Genomic DNA, 14,575 nt, shown 5'->3' with positions numbered 1-14,575 from the left:
CTTTCGAAGAGACATAGCTGACTTGCTCTTGCAGGCTGGCCGAAAGTGCCGCCTCCGCACACATCTTGCTTTTCACTGAAAGCTGTCCCATATACGGCTTTAACAGCTGCACGTTCTTATCGGAGTCCTGAATTATGGCAAATACCTTCCACTTCTCACAGCTCTTGGTCATGTGGCCTTTTTCTCCCCAGCTGTAACACAACTCACCTCCGCGCCTCCAACGCGCGTACACCGTCAGCAGGCGCCTTCGTTTCTTGCGCTACTTTAGGTGCGTCACCTTCTTTCTTCTGATACTTGCCGGGGGAACTTGAAGTCTCCGGTTTAAAATTTTTACGGAAAGACTTGTTACCCTTTTGCTTCCCGGAACCATATACCGCTTTGTCGCTTATTTTTGATCGTCGTAGCGTGCTGTGAAAACTTCGGCGCGTGCAGTAATCCTCAGTGAGTTCTGCCGCTCTCTTTTTTTGGCCTTCGAAGTCGGCGTGAAATGCCAGACCAAAGTGTCTGAACAAAGCCTTCTTAGCCCTATTGTAGCCTCGGGGTTTCTCCTCGGACAAGCAGTTCGTGAAGCACTTAGCGACACCTAACGGGATTAACGCTGGTAATCTGTCGGTCCACAAGTCCCGGCTAACGCCCTCTTTCTCACACACTCGTTCTAAACCGGTGAGGAAATTAACTATATTGACACGTGTACTTATCTTTATCGGGCGACCATGTTTCGCCGCCTAACAAATGTTATCGCACAGCGCGGGACGCGCCTGCATGTATCCGAAGTTTCTGGAATGTTATCGATGTTTCTATCCGCTGTCTGTTGTCGCCGAACCTTGTGTTATCTGATTTCATCGCCTGACGCGAATGGTGTACAACTTTATAGAAGGCGCGCAAGTCCCAACGATTAGTCTGGAACATTCGACGACTGCTGTATAAAAGCCGACGCGCTTGACCCACCGATCACATTTTCGACGATTGCCGACCGTGTTCGCCGCTATCGTTGTGCTATAAGTGTAGCCCGTTTTTGTGGGCAGAGGTTCGCCCAATAAAAGTTAGTTTTGTCTTGCACAGTATTGCTACTATGTTCTTGAACGTCACCACCACATGACAATGTTCTCGTCTGCCCTGAAAGTGTGGATTTGGCGTTGCGCTATCTGCCGTCCAGGTATCTGACTTTAGCGTTCAATTTCTGCTGTCCTAAGAGCGTGCCGTTGCGCTGCCTCCTGCTCGGGCCTCTCGTGCTCCTCTGCTTCTAGCTTGCGCCTTTCAGCCTCTTCACGCTTGCGCTTCTCGCACCCCTCTGCCTTTTGCTTTCGTTCAGTAATGGTTTCCCAAGCCTCGTCAGCTTCCTCGACAGTCACATCTTCTGCGTTCATGACGTCAAGAACTGCTCCTTTTGTTGTTGCGGAGCCGGCGGCAATGGACAACTCCTCGCAGATTAGAATGACTTCCCGCACTTTCAATTTCTCCATAGCGAACTTGTTTAATTCGAAAATTCACCCTTCCTTAAAACTGAAATTCGTTATTTGAAGAAAGTGAGTTTCCCAAAACAGGGCCCACCAGAAAACACAAACATACTCTCCTAGCATCTGCTTTCTTGTATAGAGAGAGTTCTGGCGACATGAAGAGCAAACATTAGGCACCAGCTAGCCCGTCCTTATCGCTACCATTAGGAGATTGCAGAATTTCTCAGCGCTCCTTCCTTACAAAATAAATTTTCTGGCCCAACCGGCCTCCTCCCAACTCCTCTCCTCATTCTGCGAAAGCTCCGAAATGCCAAAATGCTCACGAATTTTGAATAGTGCTTGGATTTTGAACTATCCATGCTTACAGTGCACCCTGCCTTTCTTCCCCAGTTTTCGGGATCGGCCCACTATTTTTGGGACCGGCCCACGCATGGGGACTGCGTAACGCCTGCTTTACCTCTGCCGCGAGTGGGGCTGGTATTGCACTAATTTCGGTATCGGCACACGTATGGGGAGTGCATAACGCCTGCTTCACCTCCGCCGCGGGTGGTGCCGGTATTGCAATATTTTCGGGATCGGCCCACGTATGGGGAGTGCATAACACCTGCTTCACCTCCGCCGCGGGTGGGGTGGTATTGCACTATTTTCGGGTCGGCCCACGTATGGGGAGTGCATAACACCTGCTTCACCTCCGCCGCGGGTGGGGTGGTATTGCACAATCTTCGGGATCGGCCCACGTATGGGGAGTGCATAACGCCTGCTTCACCTCCGCCGCGGGTGGGGCCGGTATTGCACTATTTTCGGGATCGGCCCACGTATGGGGAGTGCATAACGCCTGCTTCACCTCCGCCGCGGGTGGTGCCGGTATTGCACTATTTTCGGGATCGGCCCACGTATAGGGAGTGCATAACACCTGCTTCACCTCCGCCGCGGGTGGGGTGGTATTGCACTATTTTCGGGTCGGCCCACGTATGGGGAGTGCATAACACCTGCTTCACCTCCGCCGCGGGTGGGGTGGTATTGCACAATCTTCGGGATCGGCCCACGTATGGGGAGTGCATAACGCCTGCTTCACCTCCGCCGCGGGTGGGGCCGGTATTGCACTATTTTCGGGATCGGCCCACGTATGGGGAGTGCATAACGCCTGCTTCACCACCGCCGCGGGTGGGGCCGGTATTGCAGTATCTTCGGAACTGGCCAACGTATGGGTAGTTTTTCGCTTACCACGCCAACAACGACACGAAAATTTCCTTGGACGGTAGAGGTGTACAGCTTCGCTGTAAAACTACTGGCATAGCAACTGGGAACCGAACGTCTCTGCAAATCTCGATTCTTTCTCCCATGATGTCGACGCAAGAGGTCACATGTTGGGCCACCATTGTCGCTTCACGGAGCGTTCGCTTGCCAAGGCTGGCTGCGTGACTTAATCCTCCTCCCATATTTTTTCCTTCCTCCGTGGTGCATACACCGGTCTGAGCGGAACATATAGCAAACCTAGTTAAACGTCAAGCTAAATAGATTTAATGCTTTTATTCGGCGCTGACAAACGGCGATGGTTTTCCGTTGCTCTTATCTCGCACACCATCGATGCACGACGCCTGTAACGCCGCTGCCGGCATTCCTCATCGCGCCAGCGTTGTGACAACGCCTGGTTTCGGCCAGGGCGCTGTTCCTACTGTGCAGCAGAAGTGGTCTTGCGTTCCGCGTCGCGCCGTGTCACCTCCTCGCATTGTTAGAACACCGTGTGAGGAGCTCAGTGGCATCGTTAAACCTTGCCGCCGCTTTCAATGCTTCGCCTTTGGGACAAACTGCCAATTGTTTTCTTTCCATCGATAAGACACGAACACGCAGTGGTATCGCTGTCACAATCCTCATGCTTCTCACGATCGCAGTTGCTAATCGTATGCGCGGCGGCCGTTTCTTGTAGTCGTATTTCTGGGTGTGCTGTGGCTTGAACTATTATGAAAACGTGGTTGTTCGATTTCTTCGAGATTGTGTGGTTTGGTGGAGAGGGAGAGAGAGATAAATGAGATGTGAAAGGCAGGGAGTTTAACCGGAAGATAGATATCCACTTTGATAGCCTGCACTGGGAAATGGGTGAGGGGAGACAGAAAGATGAGGAAAAGCACACGTGCAGAGAAAAAGAGGGAGACGCAGGCGCTCCCTGTGATACTTTGGGAGCTAGCAGATGAAATCTAGATTTCTACACTGTGCACTGCCACGTATACACAGGAGGATGAAGGGTGTTGCTTGGGCAGGCGAACCTGGCCTTGCAAAAGCTGCCCGCAATTGCTCCACCCGAGCACTAGTTGATCAACTATTGTAGTGCCTGAAGCGTATCACGTTGCATCTGGTAATACGAAGTCATCTGGTACAATGACGGAAATGGCGTGGGCGGATTTCGACCGGGGTCCGAGAGACTGCGCATCATCCATTCCACATCGACTCACACGGCTCAGCTTTCGCTCACTGTATCACCGAGAAATTTGAGAACACCTCTTAGGTATATATAAGCTTGGAGATTACCCACCGTGGTTGCTCAGTGTCTATGGTGTTGGGCTGCTGAGCACGAGGTCACGGGATCGAATCCCGGCCACGGCGGCCGCATTTCGATGGGTGCGAAATGCGAAAACAGCCGTGGTGCTTAGATTTAAGTGCACGTTAAAGAACCCCAGGTGGTAGAAATTTTCGGAGTCCTCCACTACGGCGTGCCTCATAATCAGAAAGTGGTTTTGGCACTTGAAATCCCATAATTTAATTTAAGCTTGGAGATCGTATGGGAATTTTAGGAAATTATTTGAAACAGTACGCAAGTATTACCTTCATCTGTTGATCTTTATGCGGCCGATAACTTTCTTTCTTTGTACCTTAGAGGGTACACCCTGTCTCACTGTAACGTTTACCAATTATTTCGTACGCTACTTGACTCTGAGATTATATTCGGTGGTGTTTTGTTGCGTTCCATGATGCAGAGCTTCAACTTTATTCCGTGCAACTTCAACCTTCAATGCATCCACACCATTGTAGCATCTCACACACAAAGATTGCATCGGGAGAAAGAGCGCCCCCCCCCCCGACAACCCCCTCCCCTAAAAAAAAGAAAGAAATAAACTAATTTTCTGATTGCATTCAATGACGAATCGTACAACTGCAAAGCGAATTCCTTTCATCCCAAATCCAATAACGGACACTCCGGACGAAAGAACAGCGGATTTACGCATAAGTGGCCTTTTGCCGCAGGACCTCCGCAAGGCACCGGCGCACAAAGAAAGAAATGCATCTGTTGTTCACCCAGGTACGCAGCGCAATATCTGTTTTTCTTTCATGCTATTCAACCAACCATCGGTCACGTCACTTCTACGTGAAAGAAGATCGGCAGGCTGCTTGCCAGTGAATCTACGTTAAATGTGAAGAAGGTTAATCTAGGCTACGCTGGCAGAACTGTGTTTGCAATGAGCATTAGATTTCGTGGTGGTAGCTATCCTGCTCCCGCCGCCGACAGTGGCCCTCTTAAAATTGCTTTTGTCTGGGCAGGCTTAGCTTTTAGTTAACACTTCGACGCCATCGGTTGGCGCTATAAACTAGCTCGTATACGTGTGCCTCTATGCGTGGGCGGGCGCAGAAGGTAAACGTGAATGTGTTTGCGGTGGAGACTGTAACGAGACGGCTGACATGTCGGCGGAATGAAGAAAAAGGAAAACATGCAATGGCGCGGACTTTTCATTTTCATTAGTTTAACTTAGTGCATAAAGATATGTAAATATTAAGATGCAGCGCAAGGGCACGAGAAATGAGCTTGGTGGCGTATGCCGCAAATTTTTCTTCAAATGGTATTTCATATCATCTGGATAAGTGTAGCACATCTTAGAGTCGGCACAAGACGAAATCGAGCAAAGGGAGGAAGACCAAAGAAGCACTGGTCCGATTGTCCTCTCATAGAGTGCTTAAATGCACGATGTGGAGTTTAAAATGCTTAACAAATGTTGGGCGCAAGCGCATCTTGCAGCCCTCTTGTGAGCCCCGGCCCCAGCTCACCTCTTCGCTATTTATCATGCGGCGTAGAATTTTCCTTTCTGCGGTTTCAGCGCCATTACCTGTTGAATCTTTTCCTGCAACAGCCTACAAGCGCGCGTCAGTTCAACAAGCAAGACTATCAGCAGTATAATTCCTACGTTTACTCTAACGGCATATACAAGAAATGCGTCGCGTCAGCGTCCAATGGTCCCCGTGGAATCTAATCTGATATTAAAAAAATTAAATTATGGTCCCTTCCCTAGAAACGTTCACCCACAGCATAATGCGGGCAGGCGAGCAGCTCGTGCCAGGGCGATATTGAAGAAAGCGGTCGGCATGGAAGCCTTCGTGGACGCAGCTCAATATGGGCGCTCCGGTAAATTCACGGTCACGGCGGTCAGCGAAAAGGGCGAGCTCCTATCTGCGGCCTCGGTAGGTGCTGTGACGGCCGACGTGGCAGAACAGGTGGCGGTTGCGCTGGCGATGCAGGATTCAAAAAGGCCGTATATCTACACTGACTCACGCGCGGCCGTCAGGGCTTTCGCTTCGGGAATGGTCGCGAGACAGGTGGAGGCGATTCTGAAAAGCAAGTCCAGAACTAATTGTGACCCCGTGCATTATATTATATGGTTCCCCGCTCACATGGGCGACAACGTGCTGCCGGGCCGCCCGAACCCCGATGAGACTGCTCACCGCCGTGCGCGAGAATTAACGCGCCGCGACGGCGGTGGAGCTACATTAGATCCGGAGGAGCTCGGCCACAGCGACCCCTTATTAACATTTCATAAGATCGTCTCCCACTATAAAGAGGAACGCAGGCGCTTCCCGCCTCCACACCCAAATCTATGCAGATCTCAATCGATCACGCTTAGGATGCTTCAGACGAGGTCCTATCCCTCGCGAGGTTTCTTAAGCAGGATTCACCCAGAAATTGACCCACAGTGCCCGGATTGTGGGGAGGAGGTTAGCACTCTCAACTTCATATGCTCTGGCAGTGTCCTGCGTTACAGGATACGTCCCCCACCAGCGAACGGGACTGGGATGAGGCCATATCTAGTACGGAACTCAAGCTCCAGTCCATGGCCGTCAAGAGGGCCCGTGAAAGAGCGGAGACGCTTGGCCTCCCGATTCCGACATGGCAGCAGCCAGCGGCGAGCCGGGGGCCCCAACGGGTCTCCACCGGCTAGTCCCTCAGGACCTCAATAAAAGTTCATTGTCTGTCTGTCTGTATGGGGTTTTACGTGCCAAAACCACTTTCTGATTATGAGGCACGCCGTAGAGGGGGAATCCGGAAATTTCGACCACCTGGGGTTCTTTAACGTGCACCTAAATCTAAGTACAGGGGTGTTTTCGCATTTCGCCCCCATCGAAATGCGGCCGCCGTGGCCGGGATTCGATCCCACGACCTCGTGCTCAGCCGCCCAACACCATAGCCACTGAGCAACCACGGCGGGTTAATCTGATATTGTGCAGTCAGACGGAAGATACAGTCGAACGCCTTTACAATACAGTGACCTGATATAACGAAAGAATAACTATGTCCCGGTTCTATTGTGAGCCGCGTGGTGCACGACCATTCCTGCATCACGAATGAGGCCTTGAACACTTCTTTAAAAAGGCGTCCGACTGTATGCCTTACCAACACCACAGTTGCTTTGTTTATATACGGAACGCTCGTGTATGTGAAATCCTCTCTATCCTCCAGCACATAGTGATTGTGCTGGACTCGCAATTTCCGCAAGTGTGGTTGCGCATGTCCCGGGGATACGAACGGTGAGAGTTGTTCCGCGGCCGGATGTGTGGCACTGCAAGAGAAGGGGATTTCATGATATGTGGCTGCATGAAGGCACACATGGTCAGAGTATTTGGATCTGCTATGCTGCAGTGAGGGCATTAAGTTTCTCGTCACGGCCGAACCTTAAGTTGTACATTCATACACGCTATAAATGGAAGTGCGCATTATCGAGAACAAGTTGCTTGCTGTGCGAAAATTTAGGTAACTGCATGGATAGATATGCCTGCATTACCTAACCTTCATCTTCATTCTCTTTACATTCTTCTCTCTTGTTCCTGGTTGCCTGTTCAGTCGTCCAGCATGCGTTTCTTGTCCATGGTGGCACGTTCTTTAACCCGTCAAATGACTATAGCCGAACTGTCGATTCATCCAGTGCCCTCCAACACATACTCTTGACAGAGTTTATAACAGGAGTAAGGGTGTAGTTTGTACACGCAGTGGTTACCTTCTGGTCGGTCAAGCTGTCATCAATTCGCTGCCCTTACCTGATATGCCGTGGCATTGCAGCCGATGGGTCGCTCTGCAGTGAAAGGAGCAAATGTGTATCGGCTTAACGAGTGACACTGCTTCAAGCGCCATATATGACTTTTATTAGTGAACTTGTTGACGATGACGATGCAAGCGCGTTACAGTAAGGCTGGTAAAACAAAATATGAAAGCTCGATTAGCCAAGCATTGTGGTTAGATGAGATTCGCGCACAACAGTGTATATACGTCTCCGTGAGTGTATTCTTGCGAGGAACTGCTCTGGACAAGGGGGAGGGGGGGTGACATTCTGTCGATGACGTCATTTATCAGACACATCGTCCCGTCCAGTGTCGTCGAAACTCACAGATATACACGCTACCACCACTTCTATACCTTCTCGAACCATGATATCTGATTGAAAACCTGGCACTGCTGGCAGTAAGTATAGTCTGCCCATAAGTGATCATGCAGACGCAGTCGCCTTCGGCTAATTTCGCTAAAGCCGCCGGGAAATTGTCTTTTAGAATTTTCACTCTCCTCTCTTCCTATGGGCTTGCGCACAGTGTCTTACTGATCTGACCCACTACCCAAAGTCGCTGTGCTGGCGTGAGGCTGTGCTTGCAATATAATCCTTGATGTGCGGGTGTGACCAAGTAAGGAATGAGAAAAAGTGGATAAGGAGCTTTAGCTCCAACCCGCCGCGGTAATAAAGCAATAACAGTTTTTGCCCAGTAAATGCGACCGCCTGCAGATGTAGAAGTTAGCAGTGGTCAGGAAGACATCGTTTCTTCAGTGTGCAAACTTTGTACCATCGAGAGATTAGCTGCTGAAAGGAATGATTCATTTGTAACACGCGCTCGAAGGATTATATACTTTATTCCCTTAATTTATCGTATTATATGCAAGACGTCCACTGCTGCTACAACAATAGGCTAATGTTAGGATCACGGTTGAGTCTCTACCTCGTAATTGTGATGTTCCTTGCAGAATATTCAATCAGTGAGCAACGTGACTAGAAAGTTTTCTTACACATCCGCCGGCTCTATCCCAGTTTAAGCAACGCCACCAACAACCACGAGCACTTGTAGTTCATTAGCTGTAGTGATTTAGTATCGCACTTGATGACTGTGATGCCAAGGCTTCTCGCGAATGTGTTCATATTCGTAAATGAGTTGCTGAGACATTCTGAGAAGCAGCTTTTAGGTTAACTTTTCAATGCAAGGATACTTTCCCGCTGTTGAAGTGTAAAGTGTTTGAATCAAGCAACCTTGTATTTTGTAATTTATCGCTGAAATCTTGGTTGTATTAGTAACTGCCGAAAAATGTCTCTCGATTTTTGGTGTGTATGATAATTTCTTGTCTTCCTATGACATCAAAGCATGCGAAAGGATGTAACCTCGAAGCGGATGAGCTCACACAAGCACGGCGACTTCCATCAAGTAACTAAACGGAGCTAGAGACCAAATACATTTCCAAGCTTAGCGAAACCGTGATTGAGGTGAGTGTGTGCAAACTGCTATCAGATTGAATACTCCCTGCAGGTTTGTATGAACTTTTTACAAGGCCTCCAGTTGATATGGCGTAGTCACAGCTCAGATGGCTCATTTTTCGTGTCAAACTAGCTTCGAAGCGACGTACAGTGGAGCTGTGGTTCCTGATAAGCTCCTGATAGAATCCTGTATTCTCCCGCGGAAGGTAGCCAGGCGATGGAAATTTTGGTCTTAACTGACGATAGAGAAGTCACCCCGTGGCAAAACATAGCGTATAATTAATCAGGGGAGAAAGGATCTCATCAATATATATACACACAAGATCCCCTGAAATTTGTTTCTCTGGCAGACATATAAGAGCATACGTTGCCCAGATTACGTTTCCTTTCCGCATTTCCAGTTTTCTCTTTCTGTTATCCCCGTAATTTCACTGAAAGTTCATACCTTACTCCTGATTACATTGACTTTTATCGCAGGCAGTTGAATACCAGATTCAAAGAACCAAATGGTATCTCAAATTTTATACAGTAATAGAAATGTTGCAGCTTAGCTCGTTATCTCTGGAGTTCGAGGTATAAGCGTCGCGAGGTGAACACGCCCCTGCAGCGAACCACCTGCAGTAAGTGTCACAGTCTCAGAGCAACGAGAGTGCAGTGTCACAAGCCAAGATACTTGGGCTCACATTTTTCTTTTCCCTCATCAATGTGCGGAAAACATGTTACATGGGCACGCTTACCACCAACAAGACCAGCAACATGCTCAACACATCAGCTAACCATTTCCATATATTGTACATGTGTACAAGCTATACACCTCAAATCTGTACAGTGCGTATGCATACACATTATACTCGTACAGTGCAGTATATTATTAGCGGTGGTAGTAATGGTTGTAGTGAGTCTAATCACAGCACAGCCATCCCCAAAACAATCCCGAGTGCTGCGTAACTCGAGCGAACCGCGCACAACGCTTCCTTCTCGCGAAACGTGGATGGTAAGCGGCGCGCCTGCCGTTCGCCTTCCTTACACATCATCCCCGCCATGCGGCGGTCGGCTCTCGACAAGACAGGCAGCCGCGTCACGTCTTTGCTGAGAATCCAGCGCGGCGCCGCCGCCGGGTGACAGCCGAGACAAGCCATTTGCTTTTGTACGTGGTCGAAGAAATATCGCCGCGCGGACCGCCAGGGTCGCAGACGGCTGTTAGGCACCTTAGCGCCGGACGCGCCGCCGAGCGAACCGCGTGCGACCGCACTGCTTCAATGTCACCCGGGGGAACAGTTGCGTCAGCGCACTGGGCCTGCGTTCGGGGAAATGGATAGGGAAGCACGCACACGCGCGGTCGCTGATGCCGCAAACAGAATGATTTATGAGGAGGAGGGACGGTCTGCATCGACAAGTAAGAGGCGACCGACTAGAACGGGCCTGTATAGTACAAGGTGCTTTAATATGCCGTGCGCGCTCTCTCCAACTCTGCGGCATACCTTCTTTGTTGTTGTTCTACGCCTACGAACGGTGCGCGCCGGGCAACTTTTCTCATTAGCCGAGCGACGACGGGTGCTTGGAATTTGATCTGGAGGGGAGCAAACGCTGCTTGTCTGTGTTTTTCTTTTTTGCCTTCTATGCCTGCACGTTGACGCGATGCCATATGTGTTTCGTATCAAATATAGAGAGCGGTGGTCACCGGACATCAACGCGGCACGTGGTTTAGAAATGTATGTACACGCGAGGAATCCTGCGGCCCCTGCGACGCGAGGTAAAAAAATCGAGAACGGAGGGAACGGGGCAATGGTCCGCTTCGTGACTTACATACATATGACTGCAGCCTGACAGCACGCGCGCGGTTCGCCTAATGATCTGCTTGCGCCATTGTTAGGTTAATCTTTTTGTTCATTTCGTCTTGGCGTATGCACCTATAGCACCCCGTTGCTGCAGCATGCGTGCAGGCACTTGCAAAATCAGCTTTGCGCTATGCCTCCCGCCGTTGCTTAAATAATTGCGGCGACGGTTGAGGGGCGGAGAGGGCGGAGGGGAAGGGGGAGGCGAGAGTACGCCAAAATAGATAACTTTTCGGGAAGCAACGCTGCAACAGGAAATTGCGTGTGTGAACGACCTCTGCGTCCGGAAAGCGCTGAATGAAACGGAGTTGCGAGAAAGAGCGCGTGGCTCGCTGTCTACTCCTGCGCCCGCTCGGAGGTCCCCTTCATTTGCTTGCTCTGGAGAGAGAAAGTGAGATGGGACCGCCTGGCTGGTGTAGCAGCGGCTCTCTAAATGCAGGTGTGAATGTAGCGTCAGCGTTGCACACTCAACTCAGAACAAAGTGGCAGCACCGTATACAAAATGCGGGGTATCGAGCTTGACACGATTGTTCCCGTAGGCTCCATACTATTTCATAGTCGGGCAGCTACACGAGACGCAGTTGATTTCAGAACACGACACAAAGGTTCTGTTCGTAGCGCGGGTTGCCTTGCTACGAATCTGTTGAGACTCTTGGCAAGCGATCGAGAAGAAAAACTGCTACTTCTTCTCTGTGAAATGAAAGAAGCCCTGGAAGGGGGCTTCTTGGCGTGCGCATGTTTCAGGTGCGTGCTTCTTCGGTTGCCGGATGCCTCGAACGGAAATACAAAGTTACAACGAAGAGTACTGAGAGGCCAGCTGCAATAATCACATCACATTACATCACGAAGTACGTTACGCATGGTCCGGGGACGCTTAAATAAACATCCAAGCTTAATCAAAACAGCGCCGCTACCCACTCATTGTCTTTCGCACCTCATAGCAGCAATCATGATACCGTTTCGTAGCCGTTTTGTCTTCGCTCTTATCCCAGCTGTGGCCACAAGCAAGCGCTCAGCACGGCAGTTACATGTATGTTTATATATTTTGGCACAACGCGTCGATGACAACATAATCACTCGTCGGCTACGCCCATCACCGAAAGCCTTCATCAAGCGTAACCATCCTATCGCTCTTTCTTCATCTGCGCTAGTCCAAGACTGCGTGGTCCCCATAAGCTCGTGTTAGTCTGATAAAGATCACAAATCATGGCACCGGGACAACAACGCGAGGAAGATAAACAGCTGTTCACAACGAACGTAGTAGAACAAGATTGCCTGCAGAGGCAGCGCCTCTGCGTGCTCACGTCAACAAGAACTGGAGGAATCCGCAAGAACGACAGTGTGTGGTAGTTTGCAGCTCCCTTCTGGATTCGTGCTGTAGTCGAAGCTTGTCACTGACTCCGTAGAGAGTTAGCGAAAATCTCGCTGCTTTGGTGCAAGATAAGCACCATCGAAGGACAGAAAACGAAGGCATGCACCGCTTCAGCATTTAACAAGCGCCAACATGCTGATATTGGTAGCATATTCTCGACTCGCACGAGTAGCGAACACATCGTGTCACCAACAGCACAACAAGCACCAAACAAACAAACAAAAATGCATTCGCGGTATTGAACAGCTCTTAAGACGGCATAGAAACATCGAGAAGCATTTAGCATACACGCGCAACTATGGAAAGAATCACGCCTACGTAGCGAGCGCCCCGAGTGGCGCAAACAGCTTAGTACAAGTTCGCAGTACGCGCGTATTGTAAATCTCGGTGCCTTTCCAGTAGGAAGGATTCACTTCGCGCGACTGCGCCGAAGAAATCGACGCCTATACAACCTTTCACAAGAACAACACGCAAGCGCGGCTTTGCAAAGATGTCGCCCAAGGAGCGTTATCCTTGCGAAGCCGGGCTTGCGCAAAGAACAGCAAGTTTCCATAGGAGCCGAAGCAGGCCAACAAACCTGTGATTGCGATTGTTGCCAGTATATGTCATTTTCTTCTAACTTCTAACCATGACGAGCTCGCCGGAAGTAAATAAAGGCAGTTGCTTGCCTACGTGAGGCAAGCTCAAGAATGCAGTAGACATTTTTCTCACTACACAGCCTCAGCTACGATATCTTCTGTCATCGGACGCCGACAAGCGCTCCTTGCTGGATGGGCTGCCAGATTCGGCATGCCCTACTGAATGTTTGTAGTGAAAGCCTGCAGCAGCATTACGAAAAGCAGCAGAGCATCACACTTGCTGGAAACTGTCGCGTCACGCACGACAGGAAAGTACGAGTCTGACGGGGACTCTGTACGAGGCAAGGCTGTTGGGTCTCGGAGCATTTCTGGACCACTGGCACGCTCGTACCGACAGGCGCGTGCGCTGGCCACAGATGAGCCGCACTGATAGGCAACAAGAATGGCCACTGCTTCCCGTAGCCTCCGCAGCTTCAGTCGCTGCTGGTGTTGACCTCGTCGAACTTGCGGACGAGCTCATCTTCGCAGTAGGAACCGGCCGGAGTCGCGGTCTCAGTGGGGCTGTCGCCGCCAAGGACGTCCACAGATCCACCGGGACTGCACTCTGGCGGTCCCTGCAGGACGGCCGCTCCCGTGCGCGCCGTGGACTCGGCGATCACCTCGTCGAGCCCCGTGGCCGGCACGGGCTTGGCGCTGTTGGCCGACGTGGCCGCAGCGAGCGTCTCGTCGGGACTCAGATCCACGGGCGACTCTGCGGGCCTCGGGTGCATCAGCAGGAACGGCACGAAGCAAGCCATCTCGCCTCGCCTGAAGAGAGAAAGGGGTGTGCCTTTACAAAAGTGGCATACGACTTCCGTTGTGTTTATATTGATTTTATGCTGGTTCAATAGAGTTTCTTTTGAATGTAATTGGATTTAGTGCATGGCTTTTGCGAGGGTGTTGTGTGAACGTTCCCTGTTGAGAAATTTTGCGTGATCCGTAACCGTCATAAAAAATGTAACCATGCTCACGTGGGAGCATGGGGCTGTGCGCGTATTGGTGAAGCAGGATGCGTTGTCGGGCAAGTTGGTTCGTTGTATTTGGAAAGATTGGATGCGCTTTGTAGACAACACCAAGGAAGAAGACGGGACAGGCGCAATTTGCGCCTGTCCCGTCCTTGTGATGTCTACAAAGCGCATCCAATCATTCCAAATATTGGTGCAGGCAGGATCCGTCATGCTCGCCGCAGTGTCATCGGCTATGCTAGAGACCGGATGTCTAGGCACTAAAAATACTGCTTTGGGCGCCTGCAGTAACGACTAAAGCTATAATTTAGGGCATATACGGGCGTCAAATACTATCTTTCAGGCATGTATAGGCTGAATTACTATGAAATATTTGTGTGCAATTGCGCATAAATTATGTTTATCCAAGGGACACAGCCCTCTAAGCCTCTGTTTAGTGAAATTAATTTTATTTTCTCGATAAAACAAAATGAGGCGATTCGCGTAGGCTACGATACTTATTTGAAAGATATTGTGACTAGACACCACTGGAACAGTTGTGAAAGCAGCAACAAGCACGCACC

General features: G+C 50.3%; 1 protein-coding gene across 1 annotated transcript in view; it reads right to left on the bottom strand.

Annotated features, from left to right (window-relative positions):
• Window positions 1–7,833: 7,833 nt before the first annotated feature.
• Window positions 7,834–14,575, bottom strand: part of LOC142570309 (phosrestin-2-like) — a 374,436-nt gene continuing 367,694 nt past the window's right edge. The window contains exon 12 of the mRNA XM_075678700.1: window positions 7,834–13,815. Coding sequence (XP_075534815.1) covers window positions 13,482–13,815 — 334 coding nt within the window. The 3' untranslated portion in view covers window positions 7,834–13,481. The remainder of the gene's footprint in view (window positions 13,816–14,575) is intronic.

Source organism: Dermacentor variabilis, chromosome 2 (assembly GCF_050947875.1).
Source record: "Dermacentor variabilis isolate Ectoservices chromosome 2, ASM5094787v1, whole genome shotgun sequence".
NCBI classification, from domain to species: Eukaryota; Metazoa; Arthropoda; class Arachnida; order Ixodida; family Ixodidae; genus Dermacentor; species Dermacentor variabilis.
The sequence above is the reverse complement of the archived record's forward strand: the minus strand, read 5'-3'. Positions and strand labels throughout refer to the sequence as shown.